General features: G+C 40.0%; 2 protein-coding genes across 6 annotated transcripts in view; one reads left to right on the plus strand and one right to left on the minus strand.

The window, feature by feature from the left end:
- Window positions 1–4,562: 4,562 nt before the first annotated feature.
- On the minus strand, window positions 4,563–8,891 carry eaf2 (ELL associated factor 2). The gene is made up of 6 exons (XM_067516837.1): window positions 8,693–8,891; window positions 8,213–8,307; window positions 7,481–7,617; window positions 7,197–7,402; window positions 6,785–7,009; window positions 4,563–6,337 (listed from the first exon to the last, which is right to left on the minus strand). Exons 1-6 carry the CDS (start codon window positions 8,793–8,795, stop codon window positions 6,291–6,293), a joined length of 813 nt encoding a protein of 270 aa, XP_067372938.1. The 5' UTR covers window positions 8,796–8,891; the 3' UTR covers window positions 4,563–6,290.
- A 2,906-nt stretch (window positions 8,892–11,797) lies between these two features.
- arhgef49 (Rho guanine nucleotide exchange factor 49) overlaps window positions 11,798–15,788 on the plus strand; it is a 50,683-nt gene continuing 46,692 nt past the window's right edge. For 4 of the 5 annotated variants that reach the window (XM_067516806.1, XM_067516810.1, XM_067516807.1 and 1 more), the window contains exon 1: window positions 11,798–12,017. The gene's annotated coding sequence lies outside the window, so the exon portion shown is untranslated. The remainder of the gene's footprint in view (window positions 12,018–15,788) is intronic. The other variant, XM_067516811.1, reaches the window with a different exon arrangement.

Here is a 15,788-nt window from a genome sequence, read left to right on the forward strand (position 1 = left end):
TGTGGACTTTGGCACTGCCATAAAATGTAATCACAAACTCAGGAGAGCTGTCAAATACGTTGTGTGTGTTTGATTTACCCACGTCACCAAAAAATAAAAAATCAATAAAAAGATATTAAAAGAAATGGAGTAATTTCATAATAGTCCAATTCTGAAGTGACAGATATACCTGCATTTACCAAATTCCTCGTTTTTCATATAGGCGCGCTTTCAGTCTTGAACCGAATTAACTTTGTCACTCTCTGTCTTCATCAATTGAATTTCAAAATGAATCTATTTAGTGTAGAATCGGAAAAATGTCTCTTTTTTTTCCACTTCAGCGCCACCAAAGGATGGTAATGCCACAATATTTTGGCCTATGTAGCCAGAATTTAATGTCTATTTGATGATGATTGATGTGAATCTGTGTCTCTGATTGGTAATTTCAGGTGGTTGATGCGATATGAACATTAACTTCATATTTGTGTTGCCCCATGGGGGGGCCCCTGACCTCTCTGGCCCCTTCAGTAATCCATTCACCAGTAGGAATAATAAAAAGTACTTAGTGGGAAATGTGGATGCACGTTTGTTTTGTAGCTCTGTTTCTAATTATTTTCTACTTATTTGAGCTTATGTGGTTGGAGGCAGAAACTTCAGACACCAACTTCTTAAAAAAAAACAACCAGGCGCCTAAAACTGTCTAGTGGACAAGGGCAAAGTAAAATGTTTCTTTTTTCCCCCCATTTAGATGAAGCACCCCCCCCTTAACGTGATTGTCCTTCTCTTTATGTGCATTTATTCCTTTCTCAGCTCATATTTTGGTCATGCTGTTCTCCTCCAAACATCCCTGCACTAAAGCCCCACAGTCATCTGCCGCTCTCCATCTTTAATTTCCCTATTGGCCAAACTGCTGCACCTGCCTACGCAGCTGTTTCCGTTGGCCTCATCATGTTACTGCCACAGTTCTCCACATTACGCTGCTTAGAAGCTAAAGTTCAAAATTGACAGGAAACATCGTACAATTTTCTTTATATAACAGCCATTTGGAAAATTCTCCATCCTTTTTGAGCTGCAATCGTGTGTTTGGTGCCTGAAATGAAGCAGCTGCTGTTTAATTAAAATCACTGATCTTTGTTTACAAAAGTAGGTCACCAGCATTTATGAAGAATACACCTTTTTTCTTTGTAACTGTTGCGATGTTAGTAAAATCATTTCAAAATGTAGAGAGGCAGTAAAGGAGAAATGGCTTAGAAACCATGTTTGTTCTGTATTTGCTTATGTTGTTGCAAACATTTTTGGCGACTTCCCCTGGTTTTTCACCGCTTCCTTGGCAGTATGACATTACACTACCCCTGGTGTTTGTTTGAGAACCAGAACATGATTTAGCATTGTTGCAATATCTGCATTAATGTCACAGATAAAATAGGTTGGTGTCTCTAGGCGGCCTGGTAGCTCAATGGGTAGAGCAGCCGGCTGGTGAGCAGAAGTCTGCAGGATCTGTTCCCAGCCAAACCACAAGGTGTGTCCCTGAGCTGAGCTGCTGTAGCAGCCCACTGCTCCCCCCAAGTGGGTCAAATGCAGAGAAAGAATTTCACTGTGCTCAATACAGTATCAAGTTCTTGTTCTGTTTAACCTATTTACAAAGTGAATGAATCTGAAACATTTTGTTGTTTGTGTTCATCATGGACTCATTAGCATTTAAAGCAACAGGCGCTGAAACCACACATTCTGAGGAGTCCAGCTACAGACAGGGTTAGAGGGGGCTGTACTATATGAGCCTTGTGGATGTCAGGGCCCCAGGAAACTTATTTTACTTCAAGAGAAGAGGTATAACATGCAATCTTTAACATGAAACATAAGAAACAGAATGCAAACTTCAAATATGGCTCCTATAGTTAGTTGTCTGAGAACATAGGTTTTAGGGGACAATGTTGGCTGGTTTGTCATCATGAACTGAAACTGACAAGCTTCCTGTTTTTTTTCCTGTGACTCTTTAAAGTAGTGTGTAGCATCTTAGCAGCTTACATACAGTAAAAATGGCTCATCAGACACAATAATAATCACAGATTACACTGGATCCTAACCATGGGTTTTTTTTCTTTTCATCCCGTTACAGCTACTACATCATGTAGCTACTGTTGGGCACAGAAGTTCGAGCTTAGCGCCACCTGGAGTTACTCTGTAACGAATGCAGCACAAATGACGGGAAACCGCGGAAAAGTGGCCGATCGCAGAGAGACTGACAGTTTGAATACCTACATCCGTCACTTCTGATTTCAGCACAGTATCAAATCTCCTCATTCACAATCCAGATGGAAACATATCCAACCAATGATCTTTGCGCCTGCATCTCACTAACACATCAATCCCTGGATGCTGTTTTTTCAAATGTAATTTTTCTCTTTCAGACCTTCTATGATGCAAACCACCTCTTTTCCATCACCACCATCATTTACATGCTGACTAAAGGCACTGGGAGATCCCCTACAGTATCTACATCAACGCTATGAACCTCTTTTTTTTAACTTAACTCTTTAAATTTCATTATTCACACCCATTCTATCCCCTTGGTGAACTCAAGTTACTTAGACATGTTTTCTAGCCTGTGTTGGTTTTACATTCCTGCCTGTCTGCCCGCTGTCTCGACAAGTTGTAGTTTGGACTTTCCAACTGACGCCAGCTCACTCAGTTAGGCACAAAAAAATTGTTCTTTGGAATTGTGTTACGTTAAATGTGAAAGGAGAAAGTGAAATGGCGAAAAATTAAACATGAAAAACTACCAGCACAGAAAAGTACTCTGAACAGTGGAGGTTTGAAATGACCCACTACAGTTTTGGATCCACGCTCATTCTGGTTTCATCTAGTGGCAGATGTTCAGCGAATGAAGGAACAGAAACAAAGATTTAAAACCCGCAGGTTTTCACATGTGTTGCTTCATTCCACAGAGAGATGGCTTGTTTTGCCCAATAACCCTACGAGTTAAAATTCACATCTTATGAAACACTTTGTGTTGACCCACACAGTGTTGTGCTGTTGCATTATAATACAGCCACTGTGCCAATAAGTGTAAAAGTTTTACTCTGCACTTATAAAGTACTGTAAAATGATAATAGCTTTCTGTTACCTTCAATGGGCTTTTTGCAAATGTATAAAGAAGCACAAAGTTTAACACATCATTACAAGTTAATAGCAAGATAGAAATAATAAATGAAATCTAACTATGGAACTACAATGATGTCTTTTTACCAGAAATAATATAATTCATAAAACATACGTTCAGGATCTATGCTGTGTATTTAGGTATACATAGGTGAGTATGACATGCACATACATCGCATTTCCTGTTTTAACTACGGACGATTAGAAGTGTGATGTGTGTAAATGTGTGTGCTTTAGTACTTCAAATACAGTGCTAACTTTTTTTCCTCTGTCCTAAGAACTAAAGAAATTTAATCTTATTTCAATGTGTAACATTTCCAAATGGTGCATTCAGGGATCTTGTTGCCACCGAAGGAGAAAATCTTGATTCTTGAATTATTTTTCTCTAGTATGACGAACAAATATTAAAGTTAATGATTACTTATAGATACAATTGTTGAAATTCTTAGTTTGTGTGTGTGTGTTTTTTTTTAAAAATCCCTTCAGTTTATCTTGTGAGTTTAGGGTGACTGTAGTGGATCATTGTCCGCATGTTGATTTGGCACAGTTTTTACGCCGGATGCCCTTCCTGACACAACCCTCCCATATTTCTACCGGGCTTGGACCGGCACTGCTCAGCTGGGGATGGGAATGGGCTGTTAGGGGTTCAGTGTGTTGCCCAGGTGATCAAAGGGAGTCACACACCCAGTAATTTCCTCTGTGTGTGTGTGTTTGCATTTGACATCATACATAACTCAAGCTTTTGGTTTGCAGTCACTTCCGACCTCTACCAATGGTACAAAGGCAAGTGCAAAATATTTGGTGCAGGTAGGTGCAAAACTACTTTACCACATTTTTGGCTTGTGCTGCTTTAAAACAAAGCAGTGTCAACTGGTGAATCACTACAGGTTTCTATATTCTATACTATACACATTCCACAAGAAACACCTTTGCGAGAAGTCAGAAAACAAAGACACCTTTATAGCTAAAGACATTGTGTACCCTCAACCTTCTCTGATATGACAAAACTTTGTTACACAAATGTGTAACAAAGAGTATAAATGTGGTTGTGATATTTTCATTATTCACATGTGGGTAAAGAAAAAAAAACCATATGCCAGAAAAAAAAAGTATTTAAAGTGGTTCCAGATATTAATCTTCATGTTTCAACAATGACAACTTCTTCTTTTCTGTGCTGCTAATAGCAAGACAAAAAAATAAAAATAAAAAGATTGTTGGCATCCAACAACAGATGGGATTACACTTCCTTTAAATCCTGCATGTGGTGAAAAATTTTTTTAACGGCACTGTGTGGTAGCAGCAAGTTCCAATTTTCACGACGTTTAGAAACAGTCAGTTGTGGTCAAACAGAAATATACTGCAAAACCTACATTACACACAGTAATAGTACACATACAGACTGTAAAGAGAAATCATGCAAAAAATCACGAGAAAATTAAAACCTTTATTTTTTTTTCTACAAAGTCATATCTCTTTTCAAATAGTTTACAAAAGATGCTCAGAGGCCACTGTTCTCCATACAACTAAACATAGTATTGACTATTCTTCATGTCCGTCTTTGGGCCGTTTCTGTCAGCTGGGACACCTAAGAAATGCTGGAACATAAACAGCAGCTTCCTGTGTATAGAGACAACTCAGCAGATAAATGGGGTTCATGACACAACAAGGTGGCCAAGGTTAAACCGGCGAAGGCAGAAAACAAAGGCACATGAAGTTTGAAGACTTCCACTGAAGTGCAGCATCAAAGCATCGGGCTTCTATAGCAATATAGTTTATAGTAACTTGCACTTCCAACTGCTTGGCTATTAAAAATATATAAAATGTAATAAGTAATTCACTGTTGGCCGTGTATATTTTGAGCTATAAATAATTAGATTCAAGTATTGCAGGTTTAAAGCTACAAAGCTCCCTAAATGCATCAACTGAGCACTAGTGCAGTATTTTGCCATAAATCACACCCACTTGCATACTATACTAAAATATCACAGCAAGTTTTAAATACATTGTATATGCTGACGCTGCCATAACCAATAGTTTTGCATTGACAAAGACTTGAAAAACCTGGTGCAATGCAAACAGGGTCACTCTCTTGTACTAATGAAACCACAGATAACCAGCACCCACCTCCCCCCCTTCCATGTCACTGTCTGCCCTCATCAACCCTGTTTCAAGCCACAGCAGACAGCTGTTTCTGATAAACTCACTCTGTGCTACCTTCCTACCCCCCAAACAGCACACAAGGTTAACAAATATCGGGTGAACATAGCAAAGCATCTTGCAGCTAAAGAGCCATAAATAATTTCTAAAACTGGTAAAGGCCAAAAGAGAAATCACACAGGAGGAAATGTTTGTGCTCTTCAGGTTCAAGAAACACAACTACAAATGAATGCTACTGTTGATCCATGACTTCTGCATGTGTGCGTAAGCAACCGCTTGGTTCCACTTTTGTAATAACACATTTTTAAAGGTGATAATGTCTCAGCGTCAAGTTGTGGCTTGTTTCACTGTCCTCTAAGTGGCCAAATTATTACTAATTTTTAAGTATGCAGCTTTAAATTAAAATATTTTGTTGTCCTGTAGCCAAAGCCTCTACAACTACCCTCATAACTCAGCATAAGACAAAAAAAGAAAAGACCCATCAGTGTGGCTCATCCTAAAAAAGTTTCTGTTATTACAGATTAATGTCTCCAAAGAAAAACAAATGCACCAGAGACTTAAAAAAAATAATAACTGAAGATGTTAACCAACATCTGACAAATGTCTCTAATCCTGCTAAGCTGAAATACAGAAACTACAGTGATGGCTTAAGATGCAGAAACATTAAGCCTCAGACATACTTGGTCACTTAAACCACACTTGTGCATCCAAAGAGATGAAAACATTACGGGTAGTTGGCCATAAATTACTACTTCAGTTAAACCAACCACGTCACATGGCTGAACTAAGGCATCTCTTTAATAATTAATAAAAAATTAAAGCTCGTGAAACAATAAACATGACATTAAATTTGCAGTTCGTTGGCGGAGAAGCAACAAATTATACTCGTGAATTGTGGATGTGTAGTGGGCAGCTCCACAATCAAGGAAGAGAGACGCTGACAGGTCTGAGCCTGTTTCTGTTACCACTCAATGAAAACTGCAGGCAGATGTTGTTCAATCATCACTTTCACTGCCTGAGTCGCTCAACTGCAGGTCGTTCTCTGCAACACAGATTTTAGAGAGAGAGAAAAAAAAAAGTGTTTTATAGACTGTTTATATACATGTGAGCATGAAAAACAAGCTAGGTCACCTAAGCTTGTTTCACATATGAACTCTGGAGAATGTCAGGAGAAATCAGCCTAGGACATTGTCCAGAGTTGTATTTCACACATGTCGCACACAGCGGGAGGTTATCAGAGTGAGCAGTGTCATTAAGACACAAACTCCACTTAATTTCAGTGGTACAGCATGGTAAAAAACTTGCTGCATGCACAAGCTCATGGGCATAATACGGACATTGTAGTAGAAGGCTCAAAGGTTGAAGTCTGGATGATGTCGGGAGTCATTCACTTTCTGACATGCACTCTCTCCAGACAAAGTCAGGAGAATGTCAGAATTCCAGTGCCTGTCAGAAAGGGGCTTTACACAGATCTGAGAGGGCTACTTACTGAGTGTGTTCATGAGTACTCCCCCACTCTCCTGTTGACGACTGCTGGTGCTGATGATAGGCATGCTGTGGTTGGCTGGGGCTGAGGGTGGGGCTGATCTCTGATCGTCATCTGAGTCACTGCTGCTGGAGCCGTCATCACTGCTGGAAGACGATGAACTGTTGGAGTCTGACGAGCTGTCATTGCTGCTCAATTGGTCCATGACCTGTGCCTCTGCCATCAGCTCTGTGTATGGTAGCATATGCACAAATATTAAGAAATGTGTGACAGTGATCCTTATCTGAGGACACCATGCACCAAGCATGATCACTCACTTAAGAAGGGTAATAACTTCAGCATAATAAAAATATGCTAAATATGGCTGCTCATGAAGCCTGTATAGTTTAAAACACGGTGTGCAACACCATATTACCTCTCTCAATGTCATCCATGGGTGATGCTGGGGAAGTCTTCTCTTTGGGGGGAGAACTCTTGGAGCTGAGTGTGGTCTTGGTATTGTTGTGGCTGCTGCTGCTGCTGCAGCTGCTGTTGCTGTTATTATTGCTACTTCTCACTTGCTGGCTCATACGACCGGTATGCTGCTCCAGTCGGGAATGGATTTTACTGCTGCCCTCAGCCCTGGGAAAAATACGTTAAATGTTGATTTTAAAATGTAAAATATAGCCTGGTGTAGAAAGGGGTGATTTTTCAACCTACCTCGTCTTTTTCACAGCTATGTTGCTATTGAGTTTTTCCAGTCTGTACTCCCCTGTGTCATGGTTCACAATGAGTATGCACTCCTTCATGTACGGCCTCTTGGATCCCTTAAAGACTGTTACTGGAGTACTGGAACCCTAAAAACACAGGCAACAAAAGCCTGGCTGTAAAACCTGGCCTCTTTTTTTTTTTTTAACATTTCTGCTTATCTTGTGAGTTCAGGGTCGCCACAGCAGATCATTTGTTTTGCATGTAGACTTGGCAAAGTTTTTTTTGTTTTTTTTTAACGCTGATGCAACCTTCTCCAATTTCTACTGGGCTTGGGACCTGCATTGCGCGGCTGGGGACGGGCTGTTGGGGTTCAGTGTCCTGCCCAGGGACACTTTGACATGTGGTGGGGAAGGGCGGGGCGCGAACCTTCGTAGGCGGCCACTCTACCAACTGAGCCACTGTCGCACAAGAGATCTAACAATCTTAAGTAAAAATATTTATATTTTAACAATCATATGTTATGTTTACTAACATAGAAAACAAACGAACAAGCGGACATTCATTCATTCAGTAGGTACTTGCTAAAGCCTATTCAATTTTTTTTAAATAATTGTCTTTTGATTAAATTATCAACAAATAATTTCAGCTCTATGAAACGATGGAGCGGCCATGTAGGGCGACAAATACAAAAATGTTTTGTTGCCCGGGGGTCTCCACACATTTTTGCTGAACCACAATCACCTCTAGGTTGGGTAAAGTAATGGTGACTTGTTCTCCTTTGCCCACTTCCAGCTCTCCCTCACATGTTGTATCAATGGAAGCTGGTTTGAAGTCATCTGTGACAAGAAAGCAAGTAAAAAAAAATGATTTTGTTAATGTGACGTTTATTACATTGGTCCCATTGAGCTGCAGTTATTTTCCGTTACCAGCAGATGGTAGCCGTGCACAGATTGACAATGCTAACATTAGCTAAAATGTTGACAGCTGGAGCATCAGTGGCTTATAGTGGAGAGTTAACAAACTTAGAAATACGATAAAACATGAAAGAACTGTCACCTTGCTGAAACATATCAAAAACAGGTGGACACGCGTGGATTGACAAGGCGGCTAAAGCCTGCTACATGGCAAACGGCTGCCTTTGGGGTTTTAGCTAGTGAGCTAACGCTAACTAGCATGCTACTGCTACAGGAAAAGCCAGACATAACCAACTGATTTACTCACATCGCACCGTGTGGTAGGCACTTTTAGGGTGTTTCTCAAACGTCTCTCCTAATTTCAGGACATGTTCTTGGTTGTCAAAGTTGGAGTAGGCTGTCCCATTCATTGTGAGAGTTTCATGAGCTGTAAACTTTCTACCGTTCTTTTTTATCCGATAACCATGTACGGCAGAGACCAGACCACCTCATTGATGCAATTACGTCCCGCCTCCTCTTTGTCATGATAGGGCAGTTCAACGTTTTCCTCACGTGGTTGGTTTGGCGTGTGTCAATCAAAATGTCGTCATGACAGGGCAGCTTCAGATTAAAAATGTCACATGCTTTCTTGTCTTTTAATACTTTTTAAAAAGAATATCAAGCTATTATTCCAGCTAGAAGTTCTTAAGGAACACAGAGGGACATTTAGATATGTTGCTGCCCAAACTAGAACCAAATTAGGAAAAAATAAATAAACATAAAGTACACTAAAAACAAAATTAATTGCAGTTTTCTTCTAATAAATTAGTTATTTATAAATTCTTTGGCATCAGTTTGATTATTAATGCTATACTAGAAGTAAAAAGAGCAAAAATTCCCAGGTAGGATAACTAGCTCACGAGATAGCTTCAAATATTTGCTATTTCTGCTAGTTTTCTGTGATAGTAAATGTAACATTTGTGGCTTTTGAACTGAAGATTTGTCAATTTTATAAATACAAAATATTTGTGTTTTTCTCTTATATCTGTCCTTTCTTTACAAACAAAGCATTTATGTGAGTTGTTATGGAAAATATTAGATTCTCAAGATTCCCAATATGGATAAACCATTAGCACTATTAGCAGCATCATTGGTCTGAGCTGTAAACCTAATTACCGACTTGGTTAAAACAGCTAAAACACTCTGGAGGTCCTGAAGGTCTGACAAATAGAGACTAATGATGTGATGCTGGTAACACTTCTGCCTGCACGCTCCATAGGCTGCAGGCACTCGCAGCTCCATGAGCCCTGTGGCAGTAAAAATAATCTCTTTTCCTTTCTTTAAACTGTTAATGATTCCTAAGCCTTAAATTCCTGGCCTGTCTGCACTTTACTGAGACCATATGTTCTGCTGCCCTCAAACATTACAGGATCAACATCAAAGACAAGTGTGACGTCAAGATTACACAAGCGTATTATCACCAATTTGTCACAATATGGCCTTTCTGTTTGCTTACGGTACATGATTTTTTTGGTGTTCATGTGTGCAGGTGGGTAGGTAGGAATTGTAAGTGGTTAGATAGGATGAAAGATGTCTTGGGATAATATGGGAAAGGACAGACTGGGGCCTGCTCAGTAAACTCTGACCTAATGATGATATTTATTAGCTGCGTAAGATGTAAGGATAGGCTCAGAAGAGGACAGCGGAGGATACATTTATTAAGTTGTTTCTTTAATTACTTGTTTTGGATGATTGTAATCCCGTTTGAAGAACGGGATTCCTGTTTCATTGTGTCCTTATCCAATGTGAAATGAAACCATGCAGCAGGAGTCTGTTTCCATGGATGGAAGTAAACAGTGGCTGTCCTCTGGTGAGATCAGTTACTGTAGGGGTTGTCCGTGCACTGTGGGAGGTAAGGTTTATTGTCACCACGTTCAATACTGTGGCTTTAACACAATAGAGAGTTCCCAGGTTGTCATCCACCAACAGTGGTGAGAGGGCCAAGGTACTGTAAACTGAACAACTTTGTGTATTTGTTATGTGTTCCTGACAATACAAAAAAAAAAAAAATCCCAACTTGATACAAGGCAGGTCCAACATGCCATACACCTGCAAGCAATACTGTCCAAATACTAAAGAAAATCAAATTGAATACTGATTACAATCAGACTTTCAGACAAAATTTATGATGCATCATATACTAGAGAAAACCGAACGGAAATTATAAAATAATGTAATCAGTTGCCTTTTTTGCAGACATTTGGGTCACGTTCAGCAAACTGAAACATATTACCACTTAAAAAAACACTTAATAATCTGAATACCTGAGACAATTACCCATCAGTTATCAGAGAACAACATCATTTGGTTCAAATTAATGTAAATGTAAAATATGATTCAAGGCTAAATGCTTTAAAATGCAAATATTTACGAAATTTCTGTTTTGATTGATATTTTAACTGTTTTTCTACTAAAACCTAGTCTGCTTCACAAATCCAGATAAGCACATTTATACTCAACACATTTAAAATATATCAAATAAAAAATATGGGTCTGCTTTCTTTCTCTGTTCTTCACTTGCATTTATCATTTGGGTTTTGCCGTTTTATTTTATACTGTGAGGTTATGTAGCTTGATTGTGTGGCACTGATATTTATAAGGTAATCAATATAGGTTATTTATTTCATATATTGGTCTCTCAGCCAGGCAGCTGTCGGAGAACTGAGACGCATCAGGCTTGACTCATGCAAAATGATGTAAAGAGTGAACACCACCATGATCTGGGGTCTCCGCCTTCTTATCTTGAGTCTTGAGGAGGGGGACATATGGTCTGAGTGTGACCACAGCCAGCTTTTTTCATCTGGACCAATCAGAAGCAGAGTGAGAGCGTTTCTCCTATGGCTATTGATGCTTTCACTTGTTGTCGGACGTATTAACGTCACAATGTGAATGTGCCAAGAACAACTTAACATGTGCCAGAACCATACAATGCAGCGTCAACCAATCAGCTGCGCTTTCTGCTTTGAGAAATGCGGCCTTTATGAGAAATATAGTGACATTAAGTTATGCTCCAAAGCTTGGAAATGACCTGCCACAAAAGTGGGAATTTACAGTGGTTGCAGAAGAGGAAGATGCATCACTGCCTGTCATTTTGTTCATCATGCTCTAAAATAATCTGAGCCAGCAAAGTAAATCACGTTAGCATCGTCAGAGTGACACACAACTTAACCTAAAGTTTATCCAGTTCTGGGTGATGCATTTAACTGCTTCTTTTGTTCACTGGCTGGTTTGCCAAACACAGAAATATAACATTTCTATATTTGTTATTAATTAGGTCAATCCACTACCACACTACTTATAAAAAGGACACAGGCTATTTAATTTGTCCAGGTTTAAATCGAGATTGTTGCTTTTACGAGCAGCACGTAAAAGCAGCCCAGTTCCCAAGGAGAAACCCGCAAAGGAAAGGGGTCGTGTAATCCGGGATGCTCCAGTAAAATCCCTGTCAGAAACCACCCGAGGATACATGAGAAAGCGACCAGTGACACGTGAGATGATGCCGGGTTCGGACCTGCTGAATCCGAATCCAGCCAGAAACGGGACTGACCTTCGCACCGAGGTGATGGGGGTGGAATCGCGTTGAAAGTAACCGAGTGAGTATGAGTGTATGGACGAATGAGACATTCGGGGGTGAATATGTTAGAGAATCTGAAATATAACCTAAAGTCCCGGTAATAAGACTTGTTACCCGGTATTTGTGAGTCATGCTGCAGTTCACCTGAAGCGTTTCGGTGGGGATGTGTTTGTGTTTCTTATCCCTCAGCTGTGATTTCAAGCGGACTTTTACCAGCTCACCGTTTCCATCCCGATGACTACAGCAGTCCTTAATTAGCCACTACATACATAATGTCAGGACTAAGTTCACCGTATTTGTTTGTTTACTTAATATGCGTGTTTGGCGTTTTTCATAAATTATCATCATAGAATTATTGATTAATCTAAGCTCTTCACAGACCTGTGGTGTTCTCCAAGTTAGAAAATCCAATAGCTATAATCCTCATATATGGAGAGCTATTCACACTAATATTTGTTTTATAATAAAATAAGTATTTCAAGCCTGAAGTGGTTAGCACTGCTAATTCACATACTGTAGAAGGTCCCCAGTTCAAATCCCTGGCCGACTGCAGCCTTTCTGTGTGGAGGTGGCACGTTCTCTCCGTGCTTGTGTGGGTTTCCTCCGGGCACGTTGGATTTGAATCGGTGACTCTAAATTGCCCGTAAGTGTGAATGTTTGTCTGCCTGTGTATGTCTCTCTGTGTTGGCCCTGAGAAAGACTGGAGACCTGTCCAGGACCTACCCTGCCTCTCGCCCAATGGCAGCTGGGATAGGCACAAGCCTCCTGCGACCCTGAGTAGGACGGGAAAAAAAGCAGTTACTGATAATGGATGGATGCATGGATATTTTAAGCCAAACAGCTTTTAAGGGACAAGGTTTCAACCTTTAAACCAACATGAACATGTGAATATCTGAGCATGCAAATGCATAGATAGTAAGTATTGTGTTATGCGTTTAAAAGCTTCAAAAGTGCCATTAAAGGGAACACGAATATTAAACAACAATTGATATGAAACAGAATAAAGAGCAAATGATCTCATTTTAGAAATGTTGTCTTTATAAATGCATATTAATTGTTTGGTTTCAGGCTTCACCACAGATGACTTTCACACAAAATAACTAAGTTAAATGTCTTGGAATAACAGAGGCAGGTTGAAATCCCCTCTCCTTTGGGAATTGCCACTGTCCTCCACAGTGGCAAACTGTGGTGTGTGTGTGTGTGTGTGTGTGTGTGTGTGTGTGTGTGTTTGTGTGTGGATTTGCTTTTACCCAAGAGACAAGAACGTAAAACCATACAGCAATACAATTTGTCTTTATTTTCCATTTTAGTAAATTAAAGCAGTGTTGCTATTCCCCGTTTCCCTGCTGGAGGCCACTCAGACCCTCCTGAGACTCCTTTATGTGCAACATTTTGGTGGTGGCCGGGGTTCAGTAAGCAGGTGCATCCATGACTGGAAATGTCTCTGGGGCTGATGGGAAAGCTGGCTGCCTTCCAGTCTGCAATCAGATAATGTTAATGAATACAGTAAAATTGAGTTATTTGCACCAGCAGCGGTTTCTTTGTTTTCACGGAACGGAAAATTCTGTATAATGGACCCCAGCCTTGCTACGCATAAATAGTTGATGAAAACTGACTTGGAGTGTGTTTTTCTTTCCAAGATGAGGGTCACATGACTGGAAAACCATTTGAATTATCTTGGGTGCTCTCACAAAAGGTATTGCCCACAGGAAGTTACCGCTTCGCTCCCATAATGATTGTCATGTATGGTTTTAAGCAGGAATTATTAGCTAATTAGAAGAATTAAATTCTTGACTGATGGATTACTTAGACTAGCAAACACTAATTGTGACTGTAATTTTAATTTTCTGGTGTGTGGAGGACGTTCGGCATTTTCGTGTTTCATTTGTTTTAAAATGAATGTGTCAGTAGGCTGGAATTTGCTGGATACATGGGCATAGCTGTACAGTTAAAACGAGAAAGAAGTAAAATGAATGTTCGGTTCAGTATTTCTGTAGCAGTATAATGCAGAAATAAATGCCTTGTAATGATGAGAGGGTATTTAAATACTTTTTACAAATGCATAGGGAATTTTAGAGGAAAAATATACTTGTGCAGTTGCAGAAAGTGTTTTTCTGTGGCGATAGCCAGGGATTGTTTAAGATTCTTACAGCCTATTGGGGAATTTGGACTTATGTGTTTCTAAAACCCTAGTTGCTGCCCTGGTTGGTATCTTGCATAGCACAATGAGGACAATGTACGTTTGAGGTTTTACAGGTTTTTCGGAGCTAACGTGCTTTCAGAGCCTTTTTCTTTTAACTGTTTAAGTGCATGTAAATGAAATTCGCCTCAGTGACAAACCAACACTGTCCAGTCCTGCAGATTTTCCTCCACAGTGTTGCTTTGTTGTTCTCTGCATGGATGTAATCACTGAGGTGATGTGATAAAAGGTCAAGCAGTGGCCCAGCGGATTCGTACAACTTCCTGCTTTGATTCCTGCACACACACACACTCACACACACACACACAGAGGCAGCTGAATGGTAGTCAATAAGGCTAGATTTAATGAGGCCGGTCTCTCTGTCACTCTGGACACACCAGCAGAAATGTGTAGCAGCTGCAGTAGGGCCAGTGGCCCAATAATGCTAATGTGTACGTTTGCAACATGCATCGTGTTTTACTGGTTTTCTTTTTGGAACAAGGTCCACTTGGCTGGACAGAGTATGATTACATTCCATTAACTTATTGGTTCAGGTGTTCAGGTGTTTTTTTTTTTTTTTTTTTTTTGTTCACTGACTTTCAATTACTTGCATCCTAAGTAATAACCATTTCAATGGTCACTAAAGTATTGAGGTTGTACTGTATGTTTTAGTAGTTTTCTGCACAGGTTGATTTGTTAAATTAATACAGTAAATACAATTAGATATGATACTGTAATATGGATCTAACTGCATATGATGGTTTTAACTTGCTTGACATTGCCCAACAACGTACTGGACTCTCTGACTCCGTATTCTTTACAGTTCCGTCAGTTCTCTCAGGGTAGACTACGTCTGGAGTCCTTCAGCTCAGATGTCGGGTTTTTTGTGTACATCTCAACCTTCACCTTTTTATTACATGCATCTGAATGTACTTTTGTAATCATAATGAAAGCGGAATAGAATGCAGGTTAAAACCTCTCCTTTGCTGCTGATGCCAATCAGCAGACGCTCAGCCTTGATTAGAGGAATGCCACCTTGAGTCAAGAGCACTTAAAAAAAAAAAAAAACCTGGGAGAATTTTCAGATATTTTGTCCAAATGATAATGATGAAGATGTCTGCTGTTGATGTGATTGATGGTATTTCATTTTAGGGTTCAGTGCATAAATAGGCAGCTAATGGTGACGATAGGGGTGTGTCTGACAAACAGAAACAGCATTCGACCCAAAACAGTGAACTCTCTTGTCCGCCGGGAACCTCCTTTTGTTCTTGTGCCCTGCCTGCAGGATAAACTGTAGCACATCCCCATGAGTCCTGTTAGAACATCAGTCACAGCTGTATGCACAGCCGCATTCAAGCCAGCTCTGACGGCATGTGTGAGTATTTGTGTGTGTCATCCATCCTTCTGCTTCTACACAGTCAACAAAGGGCACTGTGGGCGGATGACATTCTGAAGTCCCTATCTCAGTTATGGATAACCACTAATTACCAGTGCAGTAATTAAGAATCAGGCAGCTGGGGCGACAATAAACTGCTTTAGGGAGACTATTAAGAAGTTACTCTTTAAGCTGCGACACACCCTCAAAACATGGCTGCTAACACGCAGTTAATG

Source organism: Channa argus, chromosome 9, assembly GCF_033026475.1.
Source record: "Channa argus isolate prfri chromosome 9, Channa argus male v1.0, whole genome shotgun sequence".
Lineage (NCBI taxonomy): Eukaryota > Metazoa > Chordata > Actinopteri > Anabantiformes > Channidae > Channa > Channa argus.

Excerpts from the sequence above, each read along its gene's own strand:
- eaf2 (XM_067516837.1), bottom strand. The coding sequence starts at position 8,795 with ATGAATGGGACAGCCTACTCCAACTTTGACAACCAAGAACATGTCCTG. Across the intron at positions 7,618-8,212 it reads TTACTTTACCCAACCTAGAG|GGTTCCAGTACTCCAGTAAC; the intron begins GTGATTGTGGTT and ends CTGTGTTTTTAG. Across the intron at positions 6,338-6,784 it reads AGTACTCATGAACACACTCA|AGAACGACCTGCAGTTGAGC; the intron begins GTAAGTAGCCCT and ends TCTGTGTTGCAG.